The following is a 21,200-nucleotide window of genomic DNA, read 5'->3' as shown; positions in this document are numbered from 1 at the left end:
GCAGGCTCTGTGCTTGTCGCCAGGGAGGCAGCGGTGAGAGGGCTCCCCTCGGAGCTCACCATTTAATGCGGCCAAGCCCACACTACTGTCCACTTTCCAGCCCCTAGTTCCAGGTCCTGGGCAGTCCAGGCTGGGAAATGCTCTGATCAGCAGCGTCTGCTTTTGACTTCATTCAGCTCTAATTAAACAAGTGGTCAGTTTATCTCCCCGGAGAGAAGAGGGTTTAGAGGAGAGTTACTGCTAAGGAATTTCTTTGGCTGCAAGAAACAGAAAATACCATCAACAAGAACTTGAAAGTCAGGGATATATAATACTTAACAAGAGGTTTGGAGGTGCAGCCGCTGCCGATCTTTGCACACTGGCTCAACAGCGTCAGGATACTCTAATCCTTTTGGTCTCTCATGCCTCCTGTCTCATAGTGTCAAAATGGCTAATGCAGTTCAAGACATCACATTCCTCTGGAGGCAGGAAGGAGACAAGACGTGGTTGGTGCCAGCTGATCTATTCTCTTGGAAGGAAAGCAGCACTTTCCTAGGGCCGGTAGCAGACTTCTGCTTATTTCTTATTGGCCAGACTACGCACATGACCTCCCTGACTGCTTGAGAGGTTGGGAAAGTACGTCACAGGGGGCTAGGCACATCGCCGTGCTGTGCAACGTGGGGTTGTTATTAAGACTGATGGAAGAATGAGCAGCAGGGAGGCAACCACCCGTGCTGCCACGGGAGAGCCGTGGACTTCCGTGTCCAGGCCTAGGCACCGAGCTTCTGCCCCCAGCTCCTGCCTAGGAAACTTCCAGATGACACTGAGTCTCTCTTACTGAAACATAAACCTGCTTCTTCCTAACTTGTCCTGCTCCTTTCAGCTCATGGGGGGGTCACCTCACCACCCCTCTATTCCCACACCCTGCCTCGGGCCACACCCTGCCTCGGGCCACACCCTGCCTCCAGCCACGCCCTGCCTCGGGCCACGCCCTGCCACCCCAGTTCCCCATCTGCCCTCCAGCTTCCTGCTCCTGTTTCACCCTCGGAGGAGACCTGATGGGAGAGGGAAACGGGAGGGGGCACGAGAGGAGGGAGGGTGTTAATTAAACGCCAGATGTTTAACTCTATTAATTAGCTGCTCTGTCACCCTGAGTGGCATCAGTCAGCCTTCTCTTCTGTCTTCTTCACACTCACCATTCTCCCCCCCCCCCCCATTGGAGGGCCAAACTCTGAAGCTGGAGAGTCCAGCATCGGTTCGGGGGGCCTGAGGCCAGCGGAGGGAAGATGGAGTCGGTGGCCCTGAGGAGTCAGCTGCTCAGCTTCTTGGCTTCTCGTCTAGGAGAGAGCGTGGGTATGCTGACACATGGGCACTGGGAACAGAGAGAAGCAAAGTGGGAGGGAGGCTGGAGCCCTGAGGTTGCAAACAGACATGTTTTGTTTGGCATAAATAGGGATTTCAAAAAATACAAGTAATTGCCAGCATTTTAAAAATAGGGAATATTGCATAAATAAGATGTATAGATGTCTGTTCTCTTAAAATGGACAGATCCCAGCCCTGGCCAGCTAGCTCAGCGGTAGAGCATCGGCCCAACATGTTAAAGTCCTGAGTTCGATTCCCAGCCAGGGTAAACAGTAGAAGCGCCCATTTGCTTCTCCACTCTTCCCCCTCTCCTTTATCTCTGTCTCTCTCTCCCCCTCCAGCAGCCAAGGCTCCGTTGGAGCAAAGTTGGTCCAGGCACTGAGGATCCATGGCCTCTGCCTCAGGCTCTAGAATGGCTCTGGTTGCAGTGGAGCAACGCCCCAGATGGGCAGAGCATCGCCCCCTGGTGGGCATGCCAGGTGGATCCCGGTTGGGCACATGCAGGAGTCTGTCTCTCTGCCTCCTGCTTCTCACTTCAGAAAAATACCAAAAACAAAACAACAACAACAAAAAGAACAGATCTGAACATTGTGCAGTGACAGTATCGTAGCCAATGAGATTTGTCTGAGGTTTGGTTATTGCTGAGAAATGGGCAGACCTGGGCCGGTGTACTGAGGAGGCAGCAGTCAGCCGGGGAACTGGAGAGCTGAGTCACGCGGCCACGTACAAATGGGTACATGCCTTCCCATCCTCTCTCGCCTCTCCCTATGCATTTAGCTCAGGGGTCCCCAAACTACGGCCTGCGGGCCACATGCGGCCCCCTGAGGCCATTTATCCGGTCCCCCGCCGCACTTCCGGAAGGGGCACCTCTTTCATTGGTGGTCAGTGAGAGGAGCATAGTTCCTATTGAAACACTGGTCAATTTGTTGATTTAAATTTACTTGCTCTTATTTTAAATATTGTATTTGTTCCCTTTTTGTTTTTTTACTTTAAAATAAGATATGTGCAGTGTGCATAGGGATTTGTTCATAGTTTTTTTTTATAGTCCTGCCCTCCAATGGTCTGAGGTACAGTGAACTGGCTCCCTGTGTAAAAAGTTTGGGGACCCCTGCATTTAGCTCTTACGTCACCTGCCATAAACACTTCCTAATAATTAAGATAATAAATATATAAAAATACCTATATACTGCAAAGTCCCACGATATAGCGAAAAATCCATGATACAAAATTAAATATATGCAATTTAAAAATCCGTGATACAGTGAGACCGTGAAAAGTGAGACGCGGTATGGCGAGAGACAACTGTAATGCCCAAGATTTTATTTATTTATTTTTTTTTTGTATTTTTCTGAAGCTGGAAACGGAGAGAGACAGTCAGACAGACTCCCGCATGCACCCGACCGGGATCCACCCGGCACGCCCACCAGGGGGCGACGCTCTGCCCACCAGGGGGCGATGCTTTGCCCCTCCGGGGCGTCACTCTGCCGCGACCAGAGCCATTCTAGCGCCTGGGGCAGAGGCCAAGGAGCCATCCCCAGCGCCTGGGCCATCTTTGCTCCAATGAAGCCTTGGCTGCGGGAGGGGAAGAGAGAGACAGAGAGGAAGGGGGGGTTGGAGAAGCAAATGGGCACCTCTCCTATGTGCCCTGGCCAGGAATCGAACCCGGGTCCCCCCGCACGCCAGGCCGACGCTCTACCGCTGAGCCAACCGGCCAGGGCCATGCCCAAGATTTTTATGACACCTTCCTTTCTCTTGTCTGCTTTGAAGCCCAGGAAGGATTTCCAATAGGTTCTGTGGCAAAATGGGGGCCGAAACTCTGATTCTTTCTGGTGCCCTGTTCTTGCTGACTCCCCAAAGAGACATGAAATTGTTTACATCAAAGCATTTTTACCTGTTTCAGGTCATTTGGATTCTTTTCTCTAATAACTTTATGACAGGCGTTATCGGTAATTGAAAGTCTTGGTCTCATTCCAGAAATGACCCACTAGGTAAGCCATGAGTGCTATGTGCTGTTGGAGGGGTGTAGCTTTTGTTCCCCACAGAGACAGGCAGTTCTCGCATCCTGGAAAACTCCCCACTGCGCACAGGCAGGAGCAGAGCTGCAGGCGAGGTGGCCCTGGGGCCGGCTGGCCTGCCTGCCGGTTCCTTTTCGGCACCTCGGGGCTTGGTTTGTGCCTGAGTTGAGGGTAGGTCACCAGGACCGGCAATGGATGGCCTTCCCAGGCCCAGGCTGGAGTCTGAGCCTGTCTCCACCAGTGCTTCCGTTCCCCTCCCTCTGACACCGCCAGCACAGAAGGTGGCAGATGTTACTGGTCTCACTTCGTTTCAATAGATTTACAAGCATCTCTTTATGTGTTGGCTGAAAAACTGGGTGTAAATTCTATTTTAAGAACACAGTAGAACATTACTTGAAGAACACTTTGGAAAATCCTTTCGGGAGGTAAATAATAATCGCCCTTTGGTAAAACTTTTGTGCCAATATTCAGGAATTTCTTTGTTTAAAGTGCAGTCCACTTGTGAGATCTTTCCCACGATCTCCTCTGTATTTTACGTGTTGTCTTTCGTCTTTCCTGGGGGACACACTGCTCCCCTTCGCTCACCTCTTCGGGCTCGCACACCGTGCTCCCTGACTGCTCCTCAGTTAGATAGAGCTTCCTGTTCCTTCCCCGAGCTTGTGTGGCGCCACCTGCCGGCTGCTACTCTTCCTTCTTCAGAAATTCAGGCCCACATGAGTCTTGGTTGCCAGAAACGTTTGCCACGTGTGAGTGACTGGGCGAGAGTGTGTGTGATGGGTGTGGTAGACAGAAGAATGACCCACCAAAGACGTGTGTGTCCTTATCCCTGAAACCTGTGAATATATTACTTAATGTGGCCAAAGGGACTTTGCCAATGCGATTCAGTCAAGGACCTTGACAATACTCATCCTGTTATATCTGTGTTGTGCCGATGTAATCACAGGGCCCCTTAAGAGCAGAGAACCTCCCCAGGTGCGCTCGAGGAGGAGTAACTATGGGAGAGCGGTTAGAGAAAGACCGCGGCCGGCCTGCAGTGGAATGTGGGGCCTCTACAAGGTGGAAAAGACAAGGAAATAAATTCTCCCCTAGAGCCTCCAAAAAGGAACACGGTCCTGCCGACACTTTGATTTTAGCCCATTGAGGCCCGTGTTGAATTTCTAACCTCTGGCACTGTGAGAGAATAAATGTGTTTGAAGCCACTCGGCCTGTGAGAACTGGGTACAGCAGCAACAGGGAATGCGTGCAGCGACAGACAGGCCACACTCACTGGTCAGGGGTAGATGTGCCTTGGGGGACAGGGAGGGGCCAGCAGGGGGCGCCACTCGCCAGCAGACCGGTCCTCTGGGTGGCAGCAGCACATCTTCTGGTTCTCCTCAGTCCAGTGGATCTTAGGATATCTTTTTTTATTGTAATAATATACACATAATATAAAATTTACCATCTTAATTATATTTAAGTGTGCAGCTCAGTAGTATCAAGTACATTTACACTGTACATCCGTCACCGCCACCCATCTCGAGAACTCTGCATCTTCTTACAGGGAAACTCTTAGTACACATTAAATAACTCTCCAGTCTTGCCCTGGCCGGTTGGCTCAGCGGTAGAGCGTTGGCCTAGCGTGCGGAGGACCCGGGTTCAATTCCCGGCCAGGGCACACAGGAGAAGCGCCCATTTGCTTCTCCACCCCTCTGCCGCGCCTTCCTCTCTCTTCCCCTCCCGCAGCCAAGGCTCCATTGGAGCAAAGATGGCCCGGGCGCTGGGGATGGCTCTGTGGCCTCTGCCTCAGGTGCTAGAGTGACTCTGGTCGCAAGATGGCGACACCCAGGATGGGCAGAGCATCGCCCCCTGGTGGACAGAGCGTGGCCCCTGGTGGGCGTGCCGGGTGGATCCCGGTCGGATGCATGCGGGAGTCTGTCTGACTGTCTCTCCCTGTTTCCAGCTTCAGAAAAATGCAAAAAAAAATAAAATAAAATAAAAAAAATAACTCTCCAGTCTCCCCTCCCCGAGAGCCTGGTAATCACCATTCTGCCTTCTGTCTCCATGAACTTGACTGTTTCAGGTACCTTGTATAAGTGGAATCATGTAGTACTTGTCCTTCTATGTCCAGCTTAATTTACTCCGCATGTCTTCAAGGTTCATCTGCGCTGTCGCATGAGTCAGACTCTCACTCCAGTTCAAGGCTGGATGACCTTCCGTTGTATGGATAGGCCACAATTTGCTTATCCACTCCTCTGTGGATGGACACTCAGGTTGCCTCCCCCTTTTGGCTGCTGTGAATAATGCTGCTGTGAACAGGGGCGTACAAATAGTTTTTCGAGTCCCTGCTTTCAGTTCTTTTGGGCATATACCCAGAAGCAATTGCTGGATCACAGGGTAATTCTAGCTTTAATTTTTTGAGGAACCACCACACTGTTTTCCACAGCAGCGGCACCATTTCCTCTTCTCACCGACCCATTTTCACAGCTCTGGAGAGCACAGGCCAGTGGCATGAGGGCCTTTCACACTGTCCTGCAGCATCAGCACCATCCATGGCTTTAGAAACTCTGCGTAATAGCAGAGCAAGCTCTCCAGGTGTTGAGGAGCCCTGCCCAGGAGAGTTGGGTGAAATAGTCCCTCCCACAAAGGTTCACGTTGAGCCAGTGAATCTGTCATTGGAAGCCCAGGCCTTTAGCTGTATTTGCTGTCTGTTTCTGAGCTGCATGCATGTTTTGAAATGCAGTTTCATTTTATTTTAGCAACTGAATATCTGATAGCAGAATGTTTCCAGGGAGAGAGCTTGCCCATGGGGAGGAGAAAAAGAAGGCTGCTCTAATGACTAGATAAGCTTGATTTATGTTTGGCAACATCCTTAGCAGTTAATTCCAGCAATTAAAGTCGGCAAGTCTCTTTTGTTTTCGTTACAAAACAATCAAATATTATAGAATGTTTGGAAAACAAACAAAAAAAATTTCTACTCATTATACCACCTTAGTGTGACCACCACCGGCACTGTTTGTAATATGTACTATGCAAGCCACAGCCAAATGTGCTGTTTACCTTATGGCCTCACAGCTGCTCTACAGCTGTGAGACAGTGTCGGGCTTCCAACCCATGCTTCTCCCTCTAACGCTCTCTTCCTCATTCGTTTGGTCATTTTCTTCACACGCATGTCGTCTCCTACAGAGTTACCCTCACAAGGTTCCCATTTGCTCACTTTCCCTAGTGTTGTAATCATTCCCTTTCTATTCGTTTCAGTTCTGACTTTGTATTGACATACATTGTTCATCACAGCAAGTCCGGACTCTGATTATAACTACAGAATGAGTGTGGGCCATGTGTCTGAGTTTCACCATCCGCAAATGGTTGCTAAAGCAGCCTGCTGGCCCTGGCGAGATTCCTGTCAGGCTAGTGCCACCCTTACAAGGCTATGTCAAATGATGCCATTTTCCTGCAGGGCACGTTGAGACTAAGCAAGGGGCGGGTCTGGAGCCACTGTCCGGGTTTGAACTGGCTTCTACATGTTTGTCCTTATGCACCTTACTTAACTGGTCAGTATCTCAGTTTCTCCATCCATAATATGGGGGTGATGATAGAACCTACTTCACAAGGTTACTGTAGAGATTAAATGGCATAATATAAAGAGCATGGAACACTGCCTGATGCATGAGAATGTAGCCTTTGTTGTTGTTGTTATTTAGTCTCAGTTCTCTCCTCAGCTTCCTGCACGATACTCTCCCCCAAGCCTGTTTCCTTATCTGTCAAACACAGCGTTGAACCAGATGATCTTTAAGGCTCATCTTATTAAGCTTTGCTTGATGACATTTTTTTTTAATTGCAGCTGAGGGGGGGTGGGTTGTGCTGGACTGTGGGAAGGACTGCCAAACGCCCATGACTTTCGCTAGGAAACAGAGGAGAGGAGAACCCAACCCAGCCTGCTCTGGCCCAGACCTAACAGCAGAGTGCAGAGGGATTGAACTTGCCCCTGGGAAAGGGGGTGGGGTGGAGGAGGCGTCTGCACCCTGAGCCCCAGGTTCCGGAGCTGGAAAGTGCTGGGCAGTCTTTCCAAGCCTCTGTCCCCTCCCCCACCTGGTCCCAACCTTCCCTCTGGGCCCCAGTTGCCCAGATGGTCTAAATGGGAAGAAAAGAGGAAACTCCGTATCCAATCTGCTCTATTCACAGCAATGGGAAGGAATCTGCATCTCAATTTTATTTTGTGCTGAGCTTGGCTAAACTTTGCCCCCCAAGTAGTGAGTGATGGGAAGATGGCATTCTGGCTCTGGGGGGCGGGAGGGGGGGCTCCCACCCTCATCTCCCCACCGAACCGCAGACAGAATACATTCTTTCCTGGTTTGGGTTTCCCCCTATTTCCTCCTCTTTTCTTTTCCTTCTATTTTTCTCCCCCTTTCCCAGGCAGGCAGCCAAGAGGAGACTTTGAATGGAGGCAAGAAGGGAGGGGAGCCGGGAAAGAGGACTGCTGAGCCCCCTTCCCCAAGGTCCTCAAGGGCTCAAGGGCTGAGCTCGAGGAGGGGACAAAAGGAAGCATCTCGTTCCCTGCACCTACACTGGCCCCACCTACACTGGCCCCACCTACACTGGCCCCACCTACACTGGCCCCGCCTACACTGGCCCCGCCTACACTGGCCCCACCTACACTGGCCCCACCTACACTGGCCCCACCTACACTGGCCCCACCTACACTGGCCCCGCCTACACTGGCCCCGCCTACACTGGCCCCACCTACACTGGCCCCGCCTACACTGGCCCCACCTACACTGGCCCCACCTACACTGGCCCCACCTACACTGGCCCCAGCTGTCAAGCATGGGGGGGGGGGGTGCCTCCCAGCCTCTGGACTCTTCCCTGTCCATCAGCAGCTGAATGCAATTTCTTTTTCCAGAGCCGATCAGGACCTGGAAAAATTGGCTCCCACATTCCAAACTCACAGGAGGCTGATTTGCAGCAGGAAGTCAGTTTAATAATTTATAGTTAGAAAGCACTCTCCTTGGTCAGGAAGCCAATGCAGGAAACCAAATTAAGCTTCTAAGGCTGCTTGCTTGGAGAGTCCTCCCAGCCAGGGCTATGGAGGGTGCCAGGAGGGCTGGGGCCACTCTCCTCCAGGGAGGACCCTCTGTCATGACTCAGAGCTTGGGATTCGAGGACCCTGCGTGTCGTGACTCAGAGCTTGGGATTCTGCAGCAGACTGTCTCAGGTTCAAATCCCAATTCAAATAACAATTGGCTTTGTTATTAATGGCCACTGGGACCTTGAGCGCGTTCCTTGGCCCCACTAACCTCTGTTTCTTCCTATCAACTGAGAATGATGATCACAAATGCAGTTCTCAGCTTTCTTGCCAAATTGCCATGAGGTCTTGCAAGGAAAGCTTAGCACAGCGCCTGGCACATTCTCAATACACAGCGGCCGTGTTTACTCAAGCCCTTATCTTTTAAGGCCATAGGTGGGGGTTTTTGTTCTGATTACACCCTTTTTATCAATCAGAAGAGAAGAGGCCTCTGGTTGCTCTGCACGGGCCCCCCTTGCAGCAGCAATTTAAAGGTCCAGCTCTCCTACCTGGTCCTCCAGTCTTTCCCTGCTTCTATTCAGGGCCACCGCCTACAGTTGGGCTGGTGTGTCCTCCAAGGGGCACAAGAAGAGGCTGAGATCCTGCTATGCTCTGGGAATGGGGCTGGGTTCTCTTGGAGGAAGAAGTAACCAATCAATTCTAGTTCTCAGAGTTTCACTGCAGACGGGTGGCCTGCTCCAACCCACCCCAGCCACAGTCCGCTGCCACCTAACTTCCCCAACCACAGATCCGACCACACCCTTCCCCTGCCTTAAACCATCAGTGGGCCCTTGGCACCAGGGAGAGGAGCAGAGGTTCCTCTATCACTGTGGCCTTCCAACAGCTCTGGCCCTGGCTCTCGGCCCTTCTCTCTCGCTCAGCAGTTCTATTCCCTTCCACAGTTTCAGCCAATCCTTCTCCCACTGTCTGTCTGGGACAATGAGCACTGGAGAAGTCCCAGAGTAGGCGAGGCACCTGTGTGGATGTGCATTCTCTCGCACATACATGCACATGCATTCACACGCCTCTAGGCGCCATTAGAGACCCCGTATCGGGGACCACAGGGAATTGGGGCAGCACAGGAGAGAAGGCAATAGAAGCCCTGCCGGTGATTTGGGAAAATGCTTTCCTTATCACTGGAGGTTTCCCAAAATAGCAAGAGTCAGCTGCCACTGTGCCTCCCTTCCTCCACCTCCGAGACCAAGCACCCTGCCACAGAGCCAGTGACAGCAGCCCTGAGCCAGGGTAAAGCACAGGCATTCTGTGCCCCCTTATTCATCTGGACCCAGGCCCAGGTCGGTCACTGGCTCTGCCTTGCAATATAGTGTTCTTTGGAGAAATGTCTCCTCTCTTCTAATCAGACTGTAAGTTCCCGGAAGTAGGGAACATAGTTTTGTCATATGGGTATTTCTTCTCCCTCACTTTCCCTATCTATACCAGGCCCAGCACATACGAGGTATTCAGTGCTCAGTGAAGTTGTGTATAAATGAATAAACAATGAACCTGGGGCAAACACTTAGGTAACTAGTTGAATATTTTATGTATATGAATACATTGATATAAACATATTTCATAAAGGCCCCATTCTGTGCCAGACTTACCTCTGCTTGCATCGCAAGCATTCTCCCTAAGACAGGGGACTAGTCATCTAATTGTGCAGGTGACGAAACAAAGATTTGCACGTAGATCTGGCAGCACCCCCAGCTCAGAACTTCCCATGGAACTCTGCAACCTCGGGAAGGTTGGCTGGCCCCTTCTACACACTGCCAGAAGAGAAATTCTAGGATTATTTTAACATCAGATTAGGCAGACATGTTAAGAATAGCAGTTCTTGCCTGTCTTAGGAGTGTTGGTTTTAAGTATGAGAAACTAGATTATGTGGGACCAGAGTTACACTTGGCTGATATAACTGAGAAACTGGGGCATGAGTACATTAGGAGTGAATTGTTCTCAAATAATAGTAAGAGTAATAGTAACCATGACTTATGCAATGTCTAATTTGTGGCAGGTGCTATTCAAAGCCTGTTAGACAAAACAACTCGTTTAATCTTCACAAAAACTCTATGACGTAGGTGGTTATTCTCCCCATTTTACAGACAGGGAAATGGGGACAGAACGGAGGTGGTCAAACATGGAGGAGTCGCCCTGGCCGGTTGGCTCAGCAGTAGAGCGTCGGCCTGGCGTGCGGGGGACCTGGGTTCAATTCCCGGCCAGGGCACATAGGAGAAGCGCCCATTTGCTTCTCCACCCCCCCCTCCTTCCTCTCTGTCTCTCTCTTCCCCTCCCGCAGCCAAGGCTCCATTGGAGCAAAGATGGCCCGGGCGCTGGGGATGGCTCCTTGGCCTCTGCCCCAGGCGCTAGAGTGGCTCTGGTCGCGGCAGAGCAACGCCCCTGAGGGGCAGAGCATCACCCTCTGGTGGGCAGAGCGTGGCCCCTGATGGGTGTGCCTGGTGGATCCCAGTCGGGCGCATGCGGGAGTCTGTCTGACTGTCTCTCCCTGTTTCCAGCTTCAGAAAAATACAAAAAACAAACAAACAAAAAAAGAAAACATGGAGGAGTGCGGAGACAGGCAGACCACAGCTGGTTCTGTCCTCAACATCCCAGGTTCCACCTAGCTGTCTGTGCCACGATCCTTATCACTTGGCTGACGGTCACTTAAAGCAATGGAGACAAATGTAGCACCATCTGTCCTACCTGTAGGCCAGGCAGAAAGAAATAAAAGCCCTCTTAGAGCTTTTCCCCAAAAGCCCACCAATGACTTCCTCCTGCCTCTCACTGGCCACCCCCGTCTGAAAACCAAAGAATGGCTTTGAACAGGGCACATTGCCCCCCACGCCACACCAATGCAGGAAGGGACACGAGGAGGCAATGCTGCGGAGACAACACTGCATAGGCAACTCTGGGTCTGACACAACTCTGACTGGTTTAAGCAAAAACAGGGCAAATTTTATTACAGGGATGGGGGAGGGTGGCTCATGGAAGTGGAATGTAGTCAGACCTCAGGAAAGGGCTAGAACTGGGAGCTGGAAGGTTGTCAGCTGCCCAGAGTTTCTGCTCTCTGTCTCCTGTCACTGGTCTCTGTCTTCGGATTTTCTCTGCTCCTCTCCTCAGCCCAGGTGACGGATGGAAGATGGCCACTCCACCCGTCCGGTCCACATTATAAGTTCCAGGTTCCTCTAGAAAGACCGACCTGCCTCGAGGGCGTGTCTTGTTGTATACCAAAAATGCCATGGGAAAGCGTCTGATTGGTCTGTTTTAACCGCATGACTCTCCCTGGTGCAAACAGCTATGATGGCATGGGGACAGGTGTAATTGTGAGGCTGCCAGGGGCCTACTCCTTTGATCTGTGGATGGAGGGGAGATAACTTCCAAAGACGAGGAATTCTTGGGAGCTGGGAAGTCACCCCCTCACCTCCCACCACGTGTCTAGAAGTCTGTTCCAAAAGTCAGTCCCTGTAACACTCCCAGTGATGTGGGTGGGGATTAACGCTCTCCTTCATCTCTCAGCGCGGGCACCCCATTCGCTGGCGTTTGTACAGCTGCCAGCCCTGGCTCACTGAGCTCTGCTCTGACCACCAGCACCCACATCCCAGCCCTATTCCTTGCTGCCTGGATCCATCTGACCCCCTTTCGCACCCTTCTTAGGCTCTATTGGCTTCCTTGCCAAGGGCAGGGGAGGTTCTTGAATGTGACCGCCAAACAAGCCTGTGTGTGAGCCCCCGTGGGGCCCCTGGGTCAGCCCCTGGGTCAGCCCCTTGGCCTACCTCTGCACTCCTAAGGATTAGAGTGCTCATCTGAAGAAAGGCCAATCCTGCCTCCTCCCTGATTAGTGTACGGTCTGTCTATCTCTGATGACGCTCCGGTCTGTGGTTTGTGTGCGGTGGGCTGCTCTGGCTTCTTCTCCTCCCTCATGGGGTGCAGAAGATCTGGAGTCAGGTCCTGCCCCCGCTCTCCCCCCCACCACCTATACACTGTGTCCTTCCTTTCTCCTCAAACAGCAGACACGCTGTGCTGGAGCCCAGGTAGAGGAAGTGATATTAATCTAGCAATTATTGATTCAGTAGGAACTGGGAAGACATATTTACATAGAAACCATAAGCGAGTGGAACTTCTGCTGTGAAAATTAGGTACTTCAAGGGCTGAGGTCCCAGGGAGGGGAAGAGGTTCAAGATGTGCTCCTAATTCAGGCCCCAGAGCTCAGGAACTGGCCACACACATGAGCAGGCTTGGGGGCTGTAGTGATAGCGATCAGACCTGGGGTCGGGTGGCAAGGAGGCCTGGGAAGGGAGTGGGCGACAGGGGCAGATTGGGAATAATGAGGGGAGGGTAGTTGTCCTAACACCTTAGATGTCCTGAGCAGCTGAGAGAGGAAAAGCTCAGTTAAGGTCTAAAAACATGATGTTTGAGCTCTAGCTGGTTGGCTCAGTGGTAGAGCATCAGCCTGGCGTGCAGAAATCCTGGGTTCGATTCCCGGCCAGGGCACACAGGAGAAGCACCCGTCCGCTTCTCCACCCCTCCCCCTCTCCTTCCTCTCTGTCTCTCTCTTCCCCTCCCGCAGTCAAGGCTCCATTGGAGCAAAGTTGACTCCGGGTGCTGAGGATGGCTCTGTGGCCTCTGCCTCAGGCGCTAGAGTGGCTCTGGTCACAACAGAGCCACGCCCCGGATAGGCAGAGCATCACCCCCTGGTGGGCCTGCTGGGTGGATCCCAGTTGGGCGCATGTGGGAGTCTGTCTGACTGCCTCCCCGTTTCTGGCTTCGGGAAAATACAAAAAAATAATAATAATAAAAAATAAAAATATGATGTTTGACTATGCGTTGGATATCACCAATTAGGTGTTGTAACCCCCAAGGAAACAGACGGGCAATGGGAGGGCAGTTTAATAGAAGAGCTACTTACAAAGCTGTGGGAAGGGATTTGGGAACGACTCTGGGAGCATTTGGGAGTGCTCACGATGCGTACCCTGGGGGGTAAGGACGGGGTGCTACCCCTGAGCCTGAGGAGAGGCGGGAGGGCGGGGAGGGGTGGCTTGCTGAAACCAAGCAGAGGAGCTTGGGCAGGAGCTCATTCTGCTGTCTCCCCCCACCCATCCACTGCCTGTGCCCTCCCCTCCACCACTGGCTGAACAGAGGAAGGGGTTTCCCAGAGCAGGAAGGAGGAGAGAGTGCAGGGACAAATAGAAGTCCTCCAGCACAGGTGGCAGAGGGCAGAAGGAGATCCCCCAGTCCCCTCACCCCCCAGGGCATCGGGAGTTCCCACTAATGGATGCTCACTGTCTGCCAGGCACCGTCCAGGCCTTTTGAAGATAGTAATTCCTTTTAAACTGAAATCTGCTGAGGGAGTTGATTTTGCTATTCTCACTCACAATTTGGGGAAACTAAGTCAGGGAGAAGTTACAGCTTTTTCCCAGAGTCACACAGTTGGCGAGGAGAAGAGTGGGGAGTTGGACACAGGGTGACTGGCCAGAGGGTTGGAGCTGTCCTTTGACTCCCCAGTCCCCGGGCCAGGATTCAGTGTCAGGGAAAGGAGATACCAGAGACAGGACAGCAGTGCCAAGCCCCAGGCAGCAGGGAGGACCCAGTTCAGCCCTGAGGAGTAAATAACTCAGTGAATGACGGTGTGAAAAATCACTGGGGGGGGGGGGGAGATAAGCCCAGGCCAGACCTCCCTCCCAGAGAGCCTTTGCTCAGGGGGATCAAAGAGGTGCGCTAGGAACCTTTGCCCCAGGATGCAGGATGGGGCAGAGGAAGGAGAAGGGGGCTGATGGGCACACACCTTGTGTGGTGGGGCGGTTCCTTAAAGCCTTGCAGCGATGCAAGGATAGGTGCTATCCCATCTCTCACACACAGTGAGGCAAACTGAGGCCTGAAGGAAACCATCTGCTCCAACTTTCCAGACCGGAGGTGATGTAGTGGCAGTAGGAAGGAGAGAAACGGAAGGGCTTAGGAACCGAGTCTTTTTATTTTTAAAATTTTTTTTATTTATTCATTTTAGAGAGGAGAGAGACAGAGAGGGAGAGAGAGACAGAGAGAGAAGGGGGGGGGAGCTGGAAGCATCAATTCCCTTGACCAGGCAAGCCCAGGGTTTCGAACCGGCGACCTCAGCATTTCCAGGTCGACGCTTTATCCACTGCGCCACCACAGGTCAGGCAGGAACCGAGTCTTAGAGAGGGACGGAAGTCTGAAGCCGAAGGCCTCTAGTCCCCCAGGGGACTGGCTGAATCACCTTTGGAATCACCTTTGGAATCACTCACCTCGTGGCTCCAGTCCTCCACTCCCAGTGGAAGTAATTCTGATTGGTTCCCGTGGCTCCAGGCCTCCACCCCCAGTGGAAGTAATTCTGATTGGTTCCCCCGCCCTGTCCCTTGGTTGGCAAGTCCCCAAGCTAGTTCAACCTTTCATTTTGCAGATGGGGAAAGTGACACCAGAAGGTCACTCACTCAGCGACCTGTGCGGGATGAGGGGTTGCTTGCTCGGTGGCACAGTGGATGGGCCCAAGCAGGAGGCGGGGCAGCTGGTTCAGAGGCTGTGAGTCAGGCCACCAGCGCTGCTGTCCAGCGTTCCATATTAGAAGTGTTAGGAAAACAAAAGTAGTTTTTAAAAAGGTTTAAAGGCCTGACCTGTGGAGGCACAGTGGATAAAGCATCAACCTGGAAATGCTGAGGTCGCCGGTTCAAAACCCTGGGCTTGCCTGGTCAAGGCACATATGGGAGTTGATGCTTCCTGCTGCTCCCCCTTCTCTCTCTCTCTCTCTCTCTCTCTCTCTCTCTCTCTCTCTCCTCTCTATAATGAATAAATAAAATCTAAATAAATAAATAAAAAGGTTTAAAAAATTTCTTTGAGCCTAGATAATAGTAAACATATTTAATACTCAAAAATGAAAATAATATAAAAAGGTATATATTGGGAAGCCTAGATCACTATTTTGCTACTTATTAGTTTTATTTTTTAATTAGATTGGTTTATTTTTCTAGCGTATGTGAATGCGAAGCTAAGCAGGTGTAAGTGTACTTATCTCTGCCCTCCTTTTTGCACAAACGGTAGCATGGTGCTAATGACTGTTGTGCACCTTGCTTTTCTCACTTACTATCCCTGGAGATTTCTCCATCTCAAAAATCTAGAGAAAAGTCGTCATTCTTTTCTGGAGCTGCACACTATTCCATCACAAAGATATACCACAGCTATTCAAGCAGTTTCTGGTTGCTAGCTATTTGGTTGTTTCCTGTCTTCTCTTATTTCAAAGAAGGGCACAGGAACAATCGATCCTATGCATAAGTGACTTTACACGTGGGCAAGTGCCTCTGTAGTCTATTTTGTTTCTCAATTATCTGTAATGAAGAAACAGGTTTTACTTTTCAAATTACAGTCTGTCGCAGGTGGATGATCATGTAAAATTTAATAAAAGTGAATCCCTAAAGAAGTGAATTGAAAAAAAAAAACCTGCAAAATACAAGCCCAAATATTTTATTATTGGATCCAGTAGACATAAAAATTACTGTCAAATAACTATAAAGGGTGTTTGTTTGTTTTTTAACACTTGCCTGCAAATTTCTGTGTTGATCTTGCCGGAGTCATCACAGTTTGTAAATCAGCACTGGTGCATGGACCATACGTTGAGTAGCCCTGGTCTAGACCCTCAAAAGTGAGGTCAAAGGGGAAATACCTCTGCCGTTTTGTCAGCTATTGTCAGATTCCCCTCCACAGGATGCATCACTCTGCACACCCACCTAGCTATAAATGAGAGCGCCTCTTTTCCCACGGCCTCGCCAGCAGTGTGTTGTCTAATTCGGATTTTTGCTAAACTGATAGGCGAACAGAGGTGTTTCAGTCTAAGTTTTAATTTGCGTTGCTCTTATGATGAGTGAAAATAAGTGTCATTCATATTTTTAAACCTGGTTTGCAATTATATTCTTTTTCTACTGGATTGTTGGCTGTTTTCCCCTTGAATCCCAGGAGTTATTTACATAGTAGGAATATTAGCCCCTTGTCTGTGATATGAATTGCAAATATTTTTTTCCAGTTTGTTATTTGCATTTTGATTTTGCTTGATGTTGTTTATTTTGAGGTTCACGCAGAAGTTTGTGATTTTTATACGATTAAATTTGTCAGTCTTTTCTTTAATAGCTTCTAGATTTTGAGTCCATGCCAAGGTTACAAAGATACCGCCTACATTTTCTTCTAGTATTTTGTTGGTTTTATTCTTAGCATTTAAGCTTTTATCCAGTTGGAATTTTTCCTATTATAAGGTGTGAGTTATGGATTCAAATTTATCCTTTTACAACTGGCTATTCGTTTGTCCTAGCTTCATTTTGTTAAAATCCCAAAGATATCAACTTTATTATTAAAACAAATTTTAAGCCATTTGGGATCATAATAGAAAATGCTCTATAATTTGTCAGTTTTGTGTTGAATACCATTCCAAGAGAAATTAGCTTTCAAGATATGATCTGTAACTTTGCATTACAACAGCAGAATAAACTCTAACAAATAAAATATAAATTGATTTAAACAAACAAAAAACAAGGCTGTGGGGCCACTGCCAACCACGAGGAATGTGGGAGAGATGGGCGTTGCCGAGGGAGCATGTGGTGAGATTGAATGTTTGCATTGCAGGTCTTCCCGTAGCCTGCCTCTGGGAGCGGGGACCCCGGAGGGGCCACCATGGTGCTCCTAGGACCTCTGGCTGTCATCCTGTTGCCACCCAGCCTCACCCTGCTGGTGTTTCACCTCTCCAGCTCCCAGGATGTCACCAGTGATCCCAGCAGTGGGCAGCAACTGTGTGCCCTGAGGGAACACCCCACTGTGGCCTTTGCAGGTAAGAGCCACTTCCCACTCAATTCTTTCTGCAATGACCATGTGTGAAGGACTCTGCTCAGACCTTGCAGGGTCCTTCCGGCTGCTGGAAGTCCTGGAATGACCATTTTTTTGTAGGGTACAGAGATTCAAAAGAAGAATGTCAGCCATGGGCAGGAGGAGTCTGATTTTTATCTCAGACAATTTATTTAGAATCTTCATTCATGTTTCTTTCTCTGGGATTTCTTTGCTAGAGAACAGGGTGTGGACACCCTGGGTAGGCTGGTTGAGGGTTGGTTGGTTGTCTCAGCTCTAGCTCTTCTGGAAACATGAGCTATATGCCATGGCTTCCTAGGGAGAAAAACCAAGGTGAGTCACTCCTTAAAGGTGCCCAGTGACTTCTGCAGAGCTTCCTTCTGCTCTAAGAGGGCTGCAGGGATGCCCGTCTCTGGAGTCCTGGGAACTCTCCATGAAAGGACCCTGGTGACTAATAACTCCTCTGTCTGTCAAGGGAGGGCATGAGCGTGTCCAATCGAAGTGTTTCCCAAACTGGGCATTTGTGACTCACTGGACATATTCTGAGGAGTTCATTAGTTCATAGTAAGAGTTTCTAAAATTAGTATATATATTTGACCGTAATCTACAAACAAAGCAAACCACAAATACTGGAGCTTCCCGGATGTTCTCTTATGAGCTGTGAACCAGTATGGGGATCCCTGGTGGTGCTGTAACCACACGGACACTTTGGGTCAATCACTTCGTCGAAGCTCACACCGATGTAGTCTCAGGGGTCCCCAGGTTCTTAAGTCTGGTAAATACTTGTCCTATTTCCCCTTCACAGTAACCCTGGCGGAGAGGCAGGGCTAGGCTCTCACCTTCTTTTGCAAATGGGGGATTGAGGTGCAAAGGGTTGGAGAGACTTGTCCCAGCCTCCTGACTACTCACTCCCCACGGGAGAGTGATCAAGCATTCCACCCACAGGGGCCCTAGGTGGGGGGACATACACACCTGTCTGGGATTCCACACAGCCCATCAGGAGGGGCAAGATGGGACCTGGAGTGGGAAAACAAACCCATGAGTCTGAGGCTGGCATGGGGTTTGGGGGTGAGGGGCCCACATGAATAGGAGTGTGGGGGCTGTGGGTATAGAAGTGTGGGACTCCCGTCTGCTCCTGTCTCCTGTCTTGGGGAGGTTTTCCAGCTGTTTTCTCTGTGCTGTCTTGTTTGAGCTGGGAGCCAGGTTTTGAAGGCTTAAGTGGATTGCAGTAAATTAGCAATGCCCTTAAGCCTACAAAAGTGCACACATGCGCAGCCTTCCTATGGTTCCTGAAGTGCTGCTGGTGTCACCGAAGTTGAGGACCAAGTGGGGGACAGGAGCCGGATTCTGAAGGCTGAGGGCTGTCCCTCCTCTCATTGGGGGCTCCTGTGGCTGCTCCTAATAATGCGTCTCTTCTCAGGGGCTTCGCCAGGGGCTGTTGGTGTGGCTGATTCTGGGGGCAGGGACAATGGGACGGGAACGGGGACTCGCTGTCCCACAGCCGGGCTGGTCTGTGCCGGAGCCGATTGGGCGGGTGGTGACGGCAGAGATGTGGAAGAGGTGTTCCAGGAATGCCAGGCTTCCTTGACACCGTTTTTTACCTTCACGTGTTAGTTACTTGACTGGCCGCTGCACCCTCTTTCAGAATATAGGAACGAGGCTCAGGCTGACATTGGTGGTTGACGCAGAGTCACTAAGGAATTCCCTTAGATCCAGGCAAGAGGAGATGGTCTGTCATCCTAGACTGACAGTCCTGGAGAGTGGCCTCGTCTGTGCTTTTCCTCCCAGCCCTCCTAACCTAAACCACCTCGCCTCCTTTCCCATTCTGACTGACAGTTTTGGGTCTCCCTATCCATTCGCTAAATTTTTATTGGGCCCTGCTCGACCCCAGGCACAGAGCTAGACAATGTGGGGCATCAGAGGTGAACAGGATTTCTTCTGAATGCTCAAGTATCTCTTGTTTCTTTAATGTCACTCCCTTTGGCACCCTAGTGCAGTTGGTCCTGGATCAGGACTAGTGTCTGAGTACACAGTAGGGACTCAATTGATGTTGGGTGATTGACAGTCTTCTGGGTGACACTGTGTGCCAGAGAAGTTGCCATGATCCAGCCCTGCACCAGCCCCCCCGCCCAGCTTCCAGGATCCCCTCGTATGTTACACTTGATTTCTGACTGCTCTGTAGGTTTCCAATCCTGTGGCTTTGCGTTTCCGTCTCCCCCGACACCCGAATGATCTATGAATAACCTCTAAATACCCTAGAACAGCTGCCAGTTGCAAAATCTGACGTTTTCCTGTTTGGTACAGCTAAATTTTCTGCTGTGCGTTTCTTTTAAGGGGGACCCACCTGTGTTTCTCGTTGACCCGCACCTTTTTTCCTTTTGCCACAGAATGGCCTTTCTAGGCAGCAGGGAGAAGCCAATATGGAGTTAACACTGGCAGTGGTTAATCCACAAAGTGGGTAATTGAATGGACTATACATAATTAAAATCACAGGAGCGTCATGGAGAATGTCATTTTTCTCTTAAAGACGCTGTCCAAAGCCTTCGGTGCACACGGAGCTCAGACGTGCTTGGCGTTTTAAAGACAGCCTTCCCTCTGGTCCTCTTTGCCTGTTTAATCAGGGGCAGCTGGCTCCATTCCCAAAAGACTCCCCCAGGACCACCGGGCTGCACGTCTCTCCCCTCTCTCCTATTCCCCTTGGCCTGTGTTGGGCCCTTCTGCATTAGGGGTGAGGGACAGAAACTGGAAAGGGTCTCTGCTCTTCCCTTCCCTGACCCCCCCCATCTCCTCATTGTCATCCTGACTCCTGCCCTGTTTCCTCTCCGTCTCCTCTCCTCCCCAAGGACTGGCCTGAGCAGAGACTGAGCTGAGAAGTCCCCGGATGGAGTTCCTCCTGGTTTGCTGCAGACCAGTCAGGCCACCTCTTTCCCTGTTTGGCTGCTCACGTGTGGAATGCCTCTATTGGGAGGAAAGAGGGAATTAAAGTGTGACCCAGTTGCTACTGTTGGGGAGCAGCCAGTCTGATGGAGATGGGCAAACCCTTCACACACACACACACACACACACACACACACACACAGAAAACACTAGCACATTCAGAGTGACAATAACATACAATGTAAATGGAACAGAAAGGGTAGAGAGAATATGAAACAAAATAAGAAAGGTTGGAGAGATAATAATCTAGGAAGGCTTCCTGGAGGAAGAGGACTCTTAGCTTAGTCTCTACAGTGGAACAATCTCCTACCAGGTTTTCTGAGAGTGGCCTTGAAGTCAGCTAAAAACCCAGCTTACCTGATTCTAGATCTATTCCCTATACCACAAATGTCATTGTAACTGCATGACCAGAGTTGCCAACTTATAGTCACCAGCTGGGGGCAGAGGCAGACCCAAGGGGTTAGCTTCATTTTGTTGCAGAATTTCTTTCTTCTTCTTCTTTTTAAATTATGCATATCACAATTTTCTGAAAAACATCCAACTCGCAAAACCTCCAGTTCTCCAGCGAGCGATTAAGTGTTTGCCTGTCGTGCAGAAATGAAGGGCTGCTTTTACTCTATAGTGGAGGGATAATGAGCAATGATTTATTTCCCTTGGATTACACATACGCACACACACTCCTTTGGGCCTCCTGTGAGCTAATCGCTAATGTGCTGTGGGGAGAAAGCTCAAGGCCTCACATTCCTCCCTCATCTTTTCCCCCACCAGCATGAATGTTCCTCTGCTCAAGGCTCCCTCTGTCCCTCTGGTCAGTTCCCTTCCATCCATGAGGCAGGGGTGAGGGGGAGCTGTTAAGGGGCCATGCGCCAAGGTGGGAGAAGCTGACCTCCACAGAAGGGAAACAAGAAGTCAGCTGGGTACCGTTCCCCAAGTACCCTCCCCACTCCGCTGCCCATCCATCCAGAGAGTGCAGGTCTCTCCCCTGCCCACCCAATGCCCGGGAAAGGTTTTGGCCTTGGCTGAGACAGGGATGGACACTGACC

At 50.6% G+C, this 21,200-nt stretch overlaps 1 protein-coding gene across 2 annotated transcripts in view; it reads left to right on the top strand.

Moving 5' to 3' along the window:
• SEMA5B (semaphorin 5B) overlaps positions 1-21,200 on the top strand; it is a 135,253-nt gene that overhangs the window by 71,636 nt on the left and 42,417 nt on the right. For both annotated transcript variants that reach the window (XM_066241394.1, XM_066241393.1), the window contains exon 2: positions 17,005-17,206. In XM_066241394.1, the coding sequence (XP_066097491.1) occupies positions 17,053-17,206 (154 nt within the window). In that variant the 5' untranslated portion in view covers positions 17,005-17,052. The remainder of the gene's footprint in view (positions 1-17,004; positions 17,207-21,200) is intronic.

This window comes from Saccopteryx bilineata, chromosome 8 (genome assembly GCF_036850765.1).
Source record: "Saccopteryx bilineata isolate mSacBil1 chromosome 8, mSacBil1_pri_phased_curated, whole genome shotgun sequence".
Taxonomy (NCBI): Eukaryota; Metazoa; Chordata; class Mammalia; order Chiroptera; family Emballonuridae; genus Saccopteryx; species Saccopteryx bilineata.
The sequence above is the reverse complement of the archived record's forward strand: the minus strand, read 5'-3'. Positions and strand labels throughout refer to the sequence as shown.